This window comes from Pollachius pollachius (assembly GCF_949987615.1).
Source record: "Pollachius pollachius genome assembly, chromosome: 4".
Lineage (NCBI taxonomy): Eukaryota > Metazoa > Chordata > Actinopteri > Gadiformes > Gadidae > Pollachius > Pollachius pollachius.
Window position 1 is genome coordinate 30057608 of NC_136937.1, and position 13295 is coordinate 30070902.

Sequence of the window (13295 nt, forward strand, 5' to 3'; positions counted from 1 at the left end):
GGGCCCAAGCAGGGTCCCCCCCCCACTCTGATAAGGCTGAAATTGCCTGGTTGCCAGAAATACAAGAATGTCTGCTATTGGAGAGAGAGAGAGAGAGAGAGGGATGGGCGAGTGGCCAAAATACACAGAACCCCCAATCTGTGTCTGGGTCTGGCATCACTGTGGTGGTGTTTTTGGGTGCGTGTTCATGTACGTGCATTTGTGTGTGTGTGTGTGGCTGTGCATGTGCGCTTTTGATAGTGTGTGTGCATGTTTGTGCGCGTTCATGCAAGTTCATTTGTGTGTGTGTGCGTGTGTATGTGCTTGAGTATGTGTGTGTGTGTTTGTGTGTGCTTGTGTGTGTGTGTGTGTGTGTGTGTGTGTGTGTGTGTGTGTGTTTGTGTGTGCTTGTGTGTGTGTGTGTGCTTGTGTGTGAGTGTGAGTGTGTATGTGCATGTGCGCTTTTGATAGTGTGTGGGCATGTTTGTGCGCGTTCATGCAAGTGCATTTGTGTGTGTGTGCGTGTGTATGTGCTTGAGTATGTGCTTGTGTGTGTGTGTGTGTGTATGCTTGTTTGTGTGTGTGTGTGTGAGAGTGTGTGTGTGTGTGTTTGTATGTGCTTGTGTGAGTGTGTGTGTGTTTGTATGTGCTTGTGTGTGTGTGTGTGTGTTTGTGTGTGTGTGTGTTTGTGTGCTTGTGTGTGAGTTTGAGTGTGTGTGTGTGTGTGTGTGTGTGTGTGTGTGTGTGTGTGTGTGTGTGTGCGTGCGAGCGTGCGTGTGTGTGTCAGAGCTGACCAGATGCTGTGTACCAGCCTGTAGGGAGTAACTAATTGGCTTGTTTGTTTTCTGTCTGAGACGGACAACAGAGAGAGGGGCCGCCTGCTCACATGCACACGCACGCACACACACACACACGCACACACACACACACAAAAACAGTGACTTTTTTTAATCGCTTCGAGAATCAATACGGTAATCAATGCGCAAACCTTTTGCAAGTGTAAACAATAGTAAGCATGTTTAGCATTAGCTCGGTTGTGGGCGGCTATTGCTAGAACTCACCGCTCACAGTTACTACTAATGTCCCTGGGGTGGAGAACCAAGGTTCTGGGTTCAATCCCCCAATGTTCTCTTTGTAAGCACCCTTGAGCAAGTTGTCCTACACAGACCTGCTCCTTAATGACCTGTCTCTGCACTGTCTAACCCTTACCTGCTCCTTAATGACCCGTATCTGCACTGTCTAACCCCTACCTGCTCCTTAATGACCTGTCTCTGTACTGTCTGACCCCTACCTGCTCCTTAACGACCTGTCTCTGTACTGTCTAACCCCTACCTGCTCCTTAATGATCTGTCTCTGTACTGTCTAACCCCTACCTGCTGCTTAATGACCTGTCTCTGTACTGTCTAACCCCTGCCTGCTCCATAATGAACTGTCTCTGTACTGTCTAACCCCTACCTGCTCCATAATGACCTGTCTAACCCCTACCTGCTCCTTAATGACCTGTCTCTGTACTGTCTAACCCCTGCCTGCTCCATAATGACCTGTCTCTGTACTGTCTAACCCCTACCTGCTCCATAACGACCTGGTTAACCCCTACCTGCTCCTTAATGACCTGTCTCTGTACTGTCTAACCCCTACCTGCTCCTTAATGACCTGTCTCTGTACTGTCTAACCCCTGCCTGCTCCATAATGACCTGTCTCTGTATTCACTGTCTAACCCCTACCTGCTCCTTAATGACCTGTCTCTGTACTGTCTAACCCCTACCTGCTCCTTAATGACCTGTCTCTGTACTGTCTAACCCCTACCTGCTCCTTAATGACCTGTCTCTGTACTGTCTAACCCCTACCTGCTCCTTAATGACCTGTCTCTGTACTGTCTAACCCCTACCTGCTCCATAATGACCTGTCTCTGTACTGTCTAACCCCTGCCTGATCCTTAATGACCTGTCTCTGTGTTCACTGTCTAACCCCTATCTGCTCCTTAATGACCTGTCTCTGTAATGTCTAACCCCTACCTGCTCCTTAATGACCTGTCTCTGTACTGTTTAACCCCTACCTGCTCCTTAATGACCTGTCTCTGTACTGTCTAACCCCTACCTGCTCCTTAATGACCTGTCGCTGTATTCAATGTAAGTTGCATTGGCTAAAAGTTTCCATTTAAAAAATACATTAAAAAACTGGTTGGCCTACTCTATATAGTTCACCCACACCCTAACACACCCACACAAAGCCCCCCCCCCACACACACACACACACACACACATACACACACAAACCCACACCCCCACACATGTGCACGTTCACACAAGCACTAAATTAGACCAGGAGCCTAACCCGGGCCAGTGAAACATCCATGCAGCCGTGCACAGAGTGTGCTGTTCTATAAGAAGTAATAACACAAAAATATTGCCCCATTTACCTCGTCTTTTTTTAGCCTGTTCTTTCGCTGACTCATTGTATTCGTCCGCCCCGCTTTCTCATTCTGACTCTCGGCCCCTCCCTTATCCCCCCATAGATGTACCACCGTGTCACTCTCTCCCTCTCTCTCTCTCTCTCTCTCTCTCACTGCTTCTCTCTCTCCTTTTACCCATCTTTACCTCTCATCCCTTCCCTGATCCTCATTGTTGTTTCATCGTTCCCCTCTCATTCCTTCCTCTCCAACTATATCATTCTCTCGCTCTTTGTCTCCCTCTCTTTGTCTCACTATAGCGCCGAGTCTTGCCGACAACCCGTCTTATCCCCTGCGCTATCTTTGTTCTCCGTTGCCCGCTAGTTAGCCTGGCGCCCGGCCAGTCTGCCCTGTTATGCAACGCTACACACTCACAGCAACTTCCCCGTGACGGTGTGTCAAACGTGTCAGTGCTGAGAGGGCGATCGCTAATCCCACACTTTCATGGCTAATTGCAGACTTTCTAAGAAGTACTGAAAGAGATTTGCTTGAGAGAGTTCGGGGATTTTCTTAATTGTCTGACAGACAAAACATGTTGTTGTAGATTACCAGCGTTTGGTATCACAACACGCCCCTCGGCTACTGGTGCGCGCATTAGTGCACCAATTAGCGTAAAATCTGCACGTTTACAATCTGATCCGACAACCATTAGGACTCATTTAGAAAAGCTAGCCCCAACCCCCAACCTGCAACCTAGACAAAATCCTTAAGACAAAACCCACCGCCCAATACATAGGCCTCACCCCTCAAGACCTCCCCTATATATAAGCCCCACCCCTCAAGACATAAGACCTCCCCAATACATAGGCCCCACCCCTCAATACATAAGCCCCTCCCCTAAATACATCAGCCCCACCCCTCAATACATAAGCCATCCTCAAAGACATAAGACCTCCCCGAAACGCCCCACAAATAAGCTCTACCTTTCAACACATAAACCCCACCCCTCAGAGACACAAACCCCACCCCTAAAGACATAACCCCGCCCCCCAGTAAGCCCCGCCCACCTGAGCTGGCCCAGGTTGTAGTGGCGCGTCTCGCCGTCGGTGGAGCGCGTGGCGCAGAGGGTGAAGCAGGGCTGCAGCTGGCGCAGCTCCAGCAGCACGATGGCCAGGTAGTGGATGAAGAGCAAGGCGTCCACCAGGGACACCGCGTACTGCACGATGCCCTGGTAGTTCTCGTCCTGAAGGGGGGACGCAAGACACGCTTTAGTCCTAAGCGACCTACATCGGTCGCTACACACATTGACACAGCGGCGGCGGAGCCAACCACGCAGGGCGACAGCCGGCTCGTCGGGAGCAGTCAGGGTGAGGCCCCTCGCTCAGGGAGGCACCTCGACACCCGGCTACGAGGAGCCGGGGATCAAACCAGCAACCTTCCGGTTACAAGGCAACTGCTCTACCTCCTGAGCTAAGCCGAGATGGGGCTCCGTGGTTGGGGGTGAGGTCTTGGCGGAGTGCGCTGGAGTGTCATTGGGTTTTGATTTTGTCCACGTTGTGTGTTTTCTTCATTGGATGTTTCTGGTTACGATCTAACCTGCCACTGGAGGAAAGTCTGTGTGCTGGAGGAGCACCGGCACGTACATACGCACACACCCACATACGCACGCACACAGGCCGACGCGTACATACGCACACACCCACATACGCACGCACGCAGGCCGACACGTGCATACGTATGTGTGGCGTACGTGCGCCACACATACGCAGGCGCACGTACGTGCACATACACACAGAGGCAACTTGCATGAAACATCCCCTAATTAAAAGGCTAATGACAAAGATTTGCCCGAAAATATGTTAATATTTGTATTCATTAGATAAATTTGAAATAACTGCATGCTTCTGGCATAGCTACAAGCACAGTGTGTGTGTGTGTGTGTGTGTGTGTGTGTGTGTGTGTGTGTGTGTGTGTGTGTGTGTGTGTGTGGGTGTACGTGTGTGTGTTATGTTAAGTGTGAAAGCAGGGCATGAAGTTGTACACATTCGGCGGATTTGTTGTTTGTTGTGAAACCCTAGCACATTAAAAATGTATGTACCCTCTATGTGGGAATGTGTGTACGGCGTGTGTGTGCGTGCTCTGATTTCTATCTTGATGCCAACAGGATTAACGCAAAGTTCAACACCTCAAAACCACTCTTTTCTCTCGCCCCTACTCCTCCTCTCCCTACTCCTCCTCTCCCTACTCCTCCTCTCCCTCCTCCACCTCCTCCTAATCCTCTTCCTCTTCCTGAACCCTCCAAATCTCTCCTTCTACTCCTCACGATTTGTCGTTTTCCTCCCATCTTTCCCACCCATTCTCCTCCTCCTCCTCTTCCCACTTGTCCCTCATACCTCCCTTTCTTCCTCCCTGTCACACCTCCCCATCCACTTCATCCTCCCCCCGTCTCTTCCTCCTCCCCACCTCCCTCAACGCCACCTCCTTCCCTCCTCCCCCTTTCCTCCTCCTCCCCACCTCCTCCTCCATCACCACCTCCTTTCCACCTCCCTCATCCCACCTCCCAATCAACTCCTCCATCACCTCCTCGTTCCCTCTCCCCATCACCACCTCCCACCTCTCCTCCTCACCACCCCCCACCTCTCCTCCTCCTCACCACCTCCCACCTCTCCTCCTCCTCCCCCCCCCCCCCCCCCCCCCCCCGCCTCCCTCCCCTTCTCACCTGCGAGTCCAGGATGCGCACGCCGTAGAACAGCCAGTAGGAGAGCACAAAGAGCAGCACCAGCACGGCCAGCAGCGCGCGGAAGGCAAACACCCGCGGCAGCCCCGCCCGCGGCGCCCGGCAGAACAGCGCCCACACGGCCAGCAGCAGGATCAGCAGCTTGAAGGCCACCGAGATGAAGAGGCCCTCGCAGGCCGTGCCGCACGCCTGCAGCTTCTCCGGCCACAGCAGGTGGGGCAGGGCCAGGAAGGCCAGGGGGGTGAGGAACACCAGGAGCCCCAGGCCGGCGGCCAGGCTCAGGGCCAGGTAGCGCCGGCAGTCCAGGCCCACGCTGTCCTCCAGGTCCTTGGTGATGCGCACGATGTCCTCCTGAGAGAGGCTGTGCTCCGACGTGCCCGTGACGGCCGTGGTGGTCTCGCCCCAGTTGTCATCCTGAGAGGGGGGGAGATTTGTTTTTTTTTTAGTTTTAAGGTGTAAAAGAGGTTTTTCGTTGAAATATGAGAAGGAAACGTTACAGACGATTTTAGTGTTTTTAATTGTTTTGTTATTTAAACAGATTAGAAGTTAGCAGGAACCCGGATGACATTAGCCACATGGAGCTAACTCTAGACCTTTGAATATGTAAAAGACGTTTGAAAAAAAATAAAAAAAGAATTGGCCATTTTAAAGGTGCAAAAGAGGGTTCACGTTGAACCATGAGAAAGGACGATACTCACGATTTTAGTGTTTTTAATTGTATTGTTATTCAAACAGAATAGAAGTTAGCAGAAACCAAAACACCATGAGCCACATGAACCTAATTCTAGACATGTTAGGTTTGAGGTGTAAAATATGTTTTACGTTGTGAGGACTCATGATTTATTATTTATTTAACCGAATATAAGTTAGCAGGAACACGAATACCATTAGCCAGATGGAGCTAACTCTAGGGATGACCTTGGACTCAGCGTGATAACACACTGTTGTGGATCAGGCCAAGAACAGAGGGACCGGACAAAGGAAGCAGAGGACAGCGTTGTGTGAGGTCATGCAGACGCTGCAGGGAGGGAAGTGGCCCAGATCCGTTCTGAAACATAACATTTTGTATGGCCCCGAATCATGTTTTACTTATGACCCAAATCCGGTTCTACCAGAGCAGTGGGAACAACTGACACCACACCTCTCAGGTTCTAGTTACATTTGGTGAATATCGGATTGGGGCAAAGCAAATAAGATCACGTCATGATCAAATCAGAGAAATACGATCATTATTGACCGTTATTGACCACCGAGATCAATCCAGTTATCTGAAATAACTGTGTTCTTCTGGCAAAAACAAAAGCACAGAGTATGGGTGTGTGTGAGTGTGTGTGTGTGTGTGTGTTTGTGTGTGTGCGTGTGTGCGTTTGCGTGTGTGTGTTTGTGCGGTGTATGTGTGTGTTTTTCCGGTCTCAAATCTGAGACGTAAGGTTGACCAGAAACTAAAGAAGGAACACGAAAGTTCGCAACGCAAACAGAACAACACCGTCCGATCACATCCCTGTGTCCACGGCAACGGGCCACGCCCTTTCCAGGACCAGGCGTTTATTAAAACGTGCGCAGTGCGGGCCTGCGTTGGGGTGCCCCCTGGGGAGGGCTTCGGTTCTCATTAAGGGGACGCCTCTGGCCTAGAACCGGTGCCTTAAGAGGATCTGAGCTAGATAAAAGACAGAGGGAGGGCGGAGGGAGACTAGGGAATAGAAGGCTGCCCCCCAGACACCCTGATAGATGGGGGCCGCGGTAATCCAGGGCTCAGGCCTGTTTCTTCTGGATCTGGTGGTCCAAGGTGGAGCGTAGCTGTTGGGGCTCAGTGTTAGGCACGGAGGGGAAGGAGAGGGGGGAGGGAGAGGGAGGGAGAGAGAGGGAGAGAGACAGAGAGGGAGACAGAGAGAGAGAGAGAGAGACAGAGGGAGAGAGAGAGAGAGAGAGAGAGAGAGCCAGAGAGGGAGAGAGAGAGAGAGAGAGAGAGAGAGAGGGGAGCGAGAGAGGGGAGCGAGAGAGAGAGAGAGAGAGACAGAGAGAGAGACAGAAGGTGGAGAGAGGGAGAGGGAGAGAGAGGGAGAGAGGGAGGGAGGGGGAGGCAAAGAGCACAGAGCGAGGAGGACAAAGAAAGAATGAAAGAAAGCTAGAGGGGATAGTGAAACAAGGTGTGGAGGGAGAGACAGAGAGAGAGAAAGGGAGGAAGGGAAGTTGGAAAAGTAAACAGACCCTGGCTGCCCACTGGGTTTCTATGACGTGTGTGTGTGTGTGTGTGTGTGTGTGTGTGTGTGTGTGTGTGTGTGTGTGTGTGTGTGTGTGTGTGTGTGTGTGTGTGTATGTGTGTTAGAATCAGCGATGGCCGCATGGGGGCCCTGGGTGAAACACAGCTCTTCACAGGTCAGTCACAACAAGCCGCTAACGGCTAGCACCTCCCCGCAACCAACCGACACTGCCAGCAGAAGGAGAAAAAATGTACAAACTAAAGACAGAGCACTTTATTGACTCAATGTGGAGAATTTCATTATCTTTATTTTATACGTCTTAGAGTAAAAAAATACCTTTCTAATCATTTTAATTAGTTAAACTGAAGACGTTAGCAAGAACGCATGGAAACAGCATTAGCCACATGAAGATAATGCTAGCTCAGGCCTGGGCGCTACATGCTAACGTACAGCTATACTGAACTCAAGCTGCTGGGGTCATTATGGAATACGGGGGGGGAGGATGGGAGGTGGGGGGAGGGGGGAGGGCGGTTCTGACAGGACAATGGAAGACCAGGTCTGGTAGGGGGTCGCGACCCCCCCCTCTCCTCTGGAGTTCCTGTACCACAGAACAAAACAATACAGCTAATGGTGGGATTTTGGCTTTGTTTTTTCTGTGCAGTGTGTGTGTGTGTGTGTGTGTGTGTGTGCGTCTTTGTGTGTATGTGTGTATGTGTTTGCGTCTGTGCACGTCTGTGCGTGTGTGTGCATGTGTGTGTGTATGTGTGTGTTTGTGAGAGAGTGAGTGGGTGAGTAAGTGATTATGTGGGTGAGTGAGTGAGTGAGTGAACGCCTGGGTGTTAGTGAGTGAGTGAGTGAGTGAGTGAGTGAGTGAGTGAGTGAACGTGTGGGTGTTAGTGAGTGAGTGAGTGAGTGAGTGAGTGAGTGAACGTGTGGGTGTTAGTGAGTGAGTGAGTGAGTGAGTGAGTGAGTGAGTGAACGTCTGGGTGTTAGTGAGTGAGTGAGTGAGTGAGTGAGTGAGTGAGTGAGTGAGTGAGTGAGTGAGTGATTGAGTGAACGTCTGGGTGTTAGTGAGTGAGTGAGTGAGTGAGTGAGTGAACGTCTGGGTGTTAGTGAGTGAGTGAGTGAGTGAGTGAGTGAGTGAGTGAACGTCTGGGTGTTAGTGAGTGAGTGAGTGAGTGAGTGAGTGAGTGAGTGAGTGAGTGAGTGAGTGAGTGAGTGAGTGAGTGAGTGAACGTCTGGGTGTTAGTGAGTGAGTGAGTGAGTGAGTGAGTGAGTGAGTGAGTGAACGTGTGGGTGTTAGTGAGTGAGTGAGTGAGTGAGTGAACGTGTGGGTGTTAGTGAGTGAGTGAGTGAGTGAGTGAGTGAGTGAGTGAGTGAGTGAGTGAGTGAGTGAGTGAGTGGGTGGGTGTTAGTGAGTGAGTGAGTGAGTGAGTGAGTGAGTGAAATTCTTAACGCCTTTAATCAATTTTCATATGTATAACTCGCTTATATCCAACACTGGGAATCAATAATATCGGTAAAATTGGCAAGGACTGAATCAAGATAGCGTCAAATGATATGTCAGTTTGCCGATTAAAACACAGCCTGAAATAGTTATCCAACATCCGTCGTCCTGACAACGCAGTCATAAACGCTCATCACCCTGACAACACAAGGGTGTGTGTGTGTGTGTGTGTGTGTGTGTGTGTGTGTGTGTGTGTGAGGGAGTGTGGGAGGGGGGGAGAGAGAATCAGGCGATCAACCGACAAAATTGCTGTTGAGCCATATGTTGCTGTTGATTGATTGGAATCAAACAAATCAATAAAACACAAATAAGACCTTAGTAACAAAATCGGAAAACAAAGACTTAAAATAAAGGGCGGCGCGTTGAATTTAATTGAAATCAATTACTCATTTGAGATTTGACCGTTGTGTCGCTTGGTCTATGAGTCACGAACACACATACGCGCATGAACGTGCACACACTCAGCCATTAAACCTTCACTCCAATCTTAACTAACATCTCCTGTTTCCTCGCAACACTATCGGCCATTGTGTGCTTAGCCAAAAGTCAAGAGGTTCAGACCACGAGATAGCTTCAGCTACAGCTAGCTTCATGTCTCGTCATGGATAGAATACCAGGAAGGCTACGTAATGGCTACACATTAGCACGTTCGCTAAACCGTGATCAAGAAAGCACTTGCTAAAACCATTAGCAACGTTAGCAACAGAAACTTTTCAGGCCGGTTATGGTTGAAAATTGACAAATATTAAAAGTTTATTTAAGTGAAATATTACTCTTTTATGTGCGTTCTCTAATTTGACGACTCATCATTGTTCGAGTTCAAAACAAACCAAAAAAAGTGTTTACAAATTAAAAGCGTGCGAAAATAAAAACGTGCATTAAAAGCAATTTGGTGGCTGTACACTGCACCGAAGTGAACCGGGGCGACCTGTGACCCCTGACCCCAGAGCAGTGATGGTGGCCCACAGGGGACAGCTTAGAGGAGCACACTGACCCATCTCCCAGGCCTAATCCTGTCTTAAGTAATAGAGTGTGTGTGTGTGTGTGTGTGTGTGTGTGTGTATGTGTGTGTGTGCGTGTGTGCGTGTGTGTGTGTCCAAACAGTCCCAGAATCCAAATCGTTTGGTCCCATGCTGACAGTATTTGGGCCAGTGTGGTCTCTAGGCTCACTCCATCCTACCTGAGCCACGCCCCTCTGTGTCGGCCTGAATACATTTAGATCATGACCTACATTTCCCCCTCCTCTCCAGGATTAACCAATCACAGACCACTTTAGGAATTCCAAGTTTGGTCAGAGCGTTTGGAGAAAAGGAAAATGGAAAAACGAAAGAAAATCAACAATTCCTTCATCTGTACTGTACTGTCATGGTTCTGCTTTTTTTTAGAATGAATAACCAAATATTAGTAACTATGAATATAAGCACAGTTTACTGTCCTTTTGGGTACAAATCAAGAAAAAATATATACAAATATGAAACAAACAAAATAAATGAATCACAAAATAAGACCGAACCAGGAATTAATTATTCAGCTAAACAATGAATAAATAATACAAATCAACGTTTTACTAATTTATTTCCCACCATCTCACAGAGAACATTAAAAACGGTGACAGTCATTTTTTATTCCGCTTCATTTAGCCGAACACACGCTCAACACAAGCTACAAGCTACAAGTACTCAAGCCCTCGCGCTGTGGCGGTGTTAGCTTACGCAGCCTCCGCGGGTTCAGATTAATCACAACCGAGGAGGTGGAAAACACAAGCTACAAGTACTCAACACACAGCCTGTCGAAGCCAATGACTGACAGTTAAAACAGAGCAGACAGAACCGCTTCAAACCGGAGTGACCCAAGTTCACACGACGCCATCTTGGAAAGAGAGAGAGGGTGAAGAACAGCAATCACCTGGGCGATCAAGTGTTTGTCGCTAGGATCTGCAGGCGCGACTTCGCAGGTCAAAGTTCACAGATTAGAAGCAGACTCTCCAATCAAAATGTGTGAAACTATTTACTAATTAAAGGTAAGAATCTGAAATTCCTTCTCGTTTCTGACCCTTTTGGCCAGAAAGTGAACTGCAGCCTGCGCACTCGAACGCAAGCTCCTAAACATAGCGACATACACATGACAGGGAAACACACACAGACACACATGCACATACACACAGACACACACAGACACACAAACAAACACACACACAACCTCAAGTCAATCGAACTTGACGTTCACGCAAACTCCCAGCACTTAAGTGCCTGGCACACATTCACAGCTATCAGATGTAGCACGTTCACAAGCATAGCGCACACACACACACACACACACACACACACGAACACACCTGTACGACATATTGTTTTTCCGCCTCCTCGGTTGTGATTAATCTGAACCCGCGAAGGCTGAGTAAGCTAACACCGCCGCAGCGCGAGGGCTTGAGCGTTTACGCTAGGCTACGCTGCGCAGCTAGCTAAACAGGCGCGTAATTGAAGCATCCAATATGACATGTTCTCTACACGGGCTACTGCACACGGAGACGAAGAGGAGAGGAGGGGGGAGAGGAGAGGAGGGGTGGAGGGGAGAGAGGAGGAGAGAGGGGATGAGAGGGGGAGAGAGGGGGAGAGGAGAGGACGGGTGGATAGAGGGAGGAGAGGAGGGATGGAGCGGGATGGAAGTAGAGAGAGAGGGGGGAGAGGAAAGGAGAGGAGACAAGAGAAGAGAGATGGAAAGAGGAGAGAGGACGAGAGAGAGGAAAGGAGGGGAGAGGAAAGGAGAGGACATAAGAGAGCTGAGGAACGGTGGAGGGGGGATGAGAGAGGTGAAGTGAGGAGAGGAGAAGGGAAGAGCGGACGAGAATAGGGAATCAGAGGGGAGGGAAAAGAGGAGAGGAGAGAAGGGAATGGCAGAGAGAGGAGAGCAGAAAAGTGAAGAGACGAGATGAGGAGGCGGGACCAGAGAACAAGAGAGAGCTCGTTTCAAGAGAGCGCTGTCTTTCAGTTCACCAGTCAGTTCACAAAACAGTGAAAAAAAACATTAACCAAGAGACCTCAGTTTGCGTCCGCGTGGAGTACCTGTGTTTACTACTGCAGTCACGGCAGTGCACTGATCTCACACACACACACACACACACACACACACACACTGGGCCAAGGCCTGTGAGCTGCCGTCCGTCAAAGTACCGGCACAAACCTTTACAGCTAAATGAGAGTTTTCTACGTTGCTGCAGGAGCTCTATAAATAACTCCCAGCGAATCCATCCCGCTGAAGCAAGAAGCCCTTAAGAGACGACCTGTTGTGTGGAACACTAAATGGGCAGAACAACTCGCTCGCTCAGCGGCGCACGGACGAACGTGCCCGCTACGCTGCTGCAAGGCAAGGTGCGCGCGCGTGTGGGTTTGTGTGTGTCCGCGGAAGTGCTGGTGGGAGTATGTGTGGCTGGATGTGTGCATACTCGGTTTGTGTGCGTGCGTGTTTTAGGTGCGTGCCGATGCATTGTTATTTGTGGGCGAACGTGTGTCTGTGTGTGTTTGGTGTGTTCGTTGTGTTTGTTGTGTAACGCTCCTGCAAAGCAAGGTGTGTGCGATCGTGGGTTTGTGTGTGTCTGTGGAAGTGCTTGTTTGTTGCGTGCACGTTGTTTATGCATGGTTGTTTGTGTACGTCTATGTCTTTTTGTGTACCTCATTTTCTCACGTGTTTAAATGTGTCCATCGACGGTGACGGTCGTACACGCTCTCACATGTGTCACGTTTCTGTGAGTGCCTATGTATGTGCACACAGGGTTCCACCCGCGTGTGCGTGTGATATGTCCGTGTGTGTGTGTGTGTATGCGTGTGTAAGGCACCAGCCAGCCGGCCTGCATTCCACTGCACCAAAGACGGCGTGCCGTGCACGGCGTGCGCGACACACACGCACACGCCGGCCCGGCTGCTTGGTGACAGGTCACGACAGAGAGGGTTGAAGCTGTTGGCAGCTGTTGCTCTCTACCAACAAATACACTGGAGGAGAGAGGGGGGGGGGAGAGGGGGGGATAGAGAGAGGGGGGGGAGATAGAGAGAGAGAGGGGGGGGAGAGAGAGAGAGAGAGGGAGAGCGAGAGAGAGGGGGGGAGAGAGAGAGAGCAGGAGAGAGAGGGGGAGAGAGAGGGACGGGGGAGAGAGGGAGGTGGAGAGAGAGAGGGGGGGAGAGAGAGAGAGAGAGAGAGGGAGAGAGAGATGGAGGGGGAGAGGGAGGGAGAGAGAGGGACGGGGGAGAGGGGGGGAGAGAGAGAGAGAAGGAGGGGGGAGAGAGAGGGGGGAGAGAGAGAGAGAGAGACAGAGAGAGAGGGAGGGGGGGAGAGGACGGAGAGAGAGAGAGGAAGAAAGAGTGATAGAGAAGAGAGAAAGAGACAGTGACAGAAGAAGAGAAATAAGAGAGAGAGAGAGAGAGAGAGAGAGAGAGAGCGAGAGAGAGAGAGAGCGAGAGAGAGAGAGAGAGAGGGAGGGAAGGAGAGACT

At 50.3% G+C, this 13295-nt stretch overlaps 1 protein-coding gene across 2 annotated transcripts in view; it reads right to left on the reverse strand.

Annotated features, from left to right (window-relative positions):
• LOC307075357 (vang-like protein 1) overlaps positions 1 to 13295 on the reverse strand; it is a 51822-nt gene that overhangs the window by 13224 nt on the left and 25303 nt on the right. For both annotated transcript variants that reach the window (XM_079735924.1, XM_079735925.1), the window contains 2 exons: positions 5088 to 5519; positions 3436 to 3611 (listed from right to left, as the gene is read on the reverse strand). In XM_079735924.1, coding sequence (XP_079592050.1) covers positions 3436 to 3611; positions 5088 to 5519 — 608 coding nt within the window. The remainder of the gene's footprint in view (positions 1 to 3435; positions 3612 to 5087; positions 5520 to 13295) is intronic.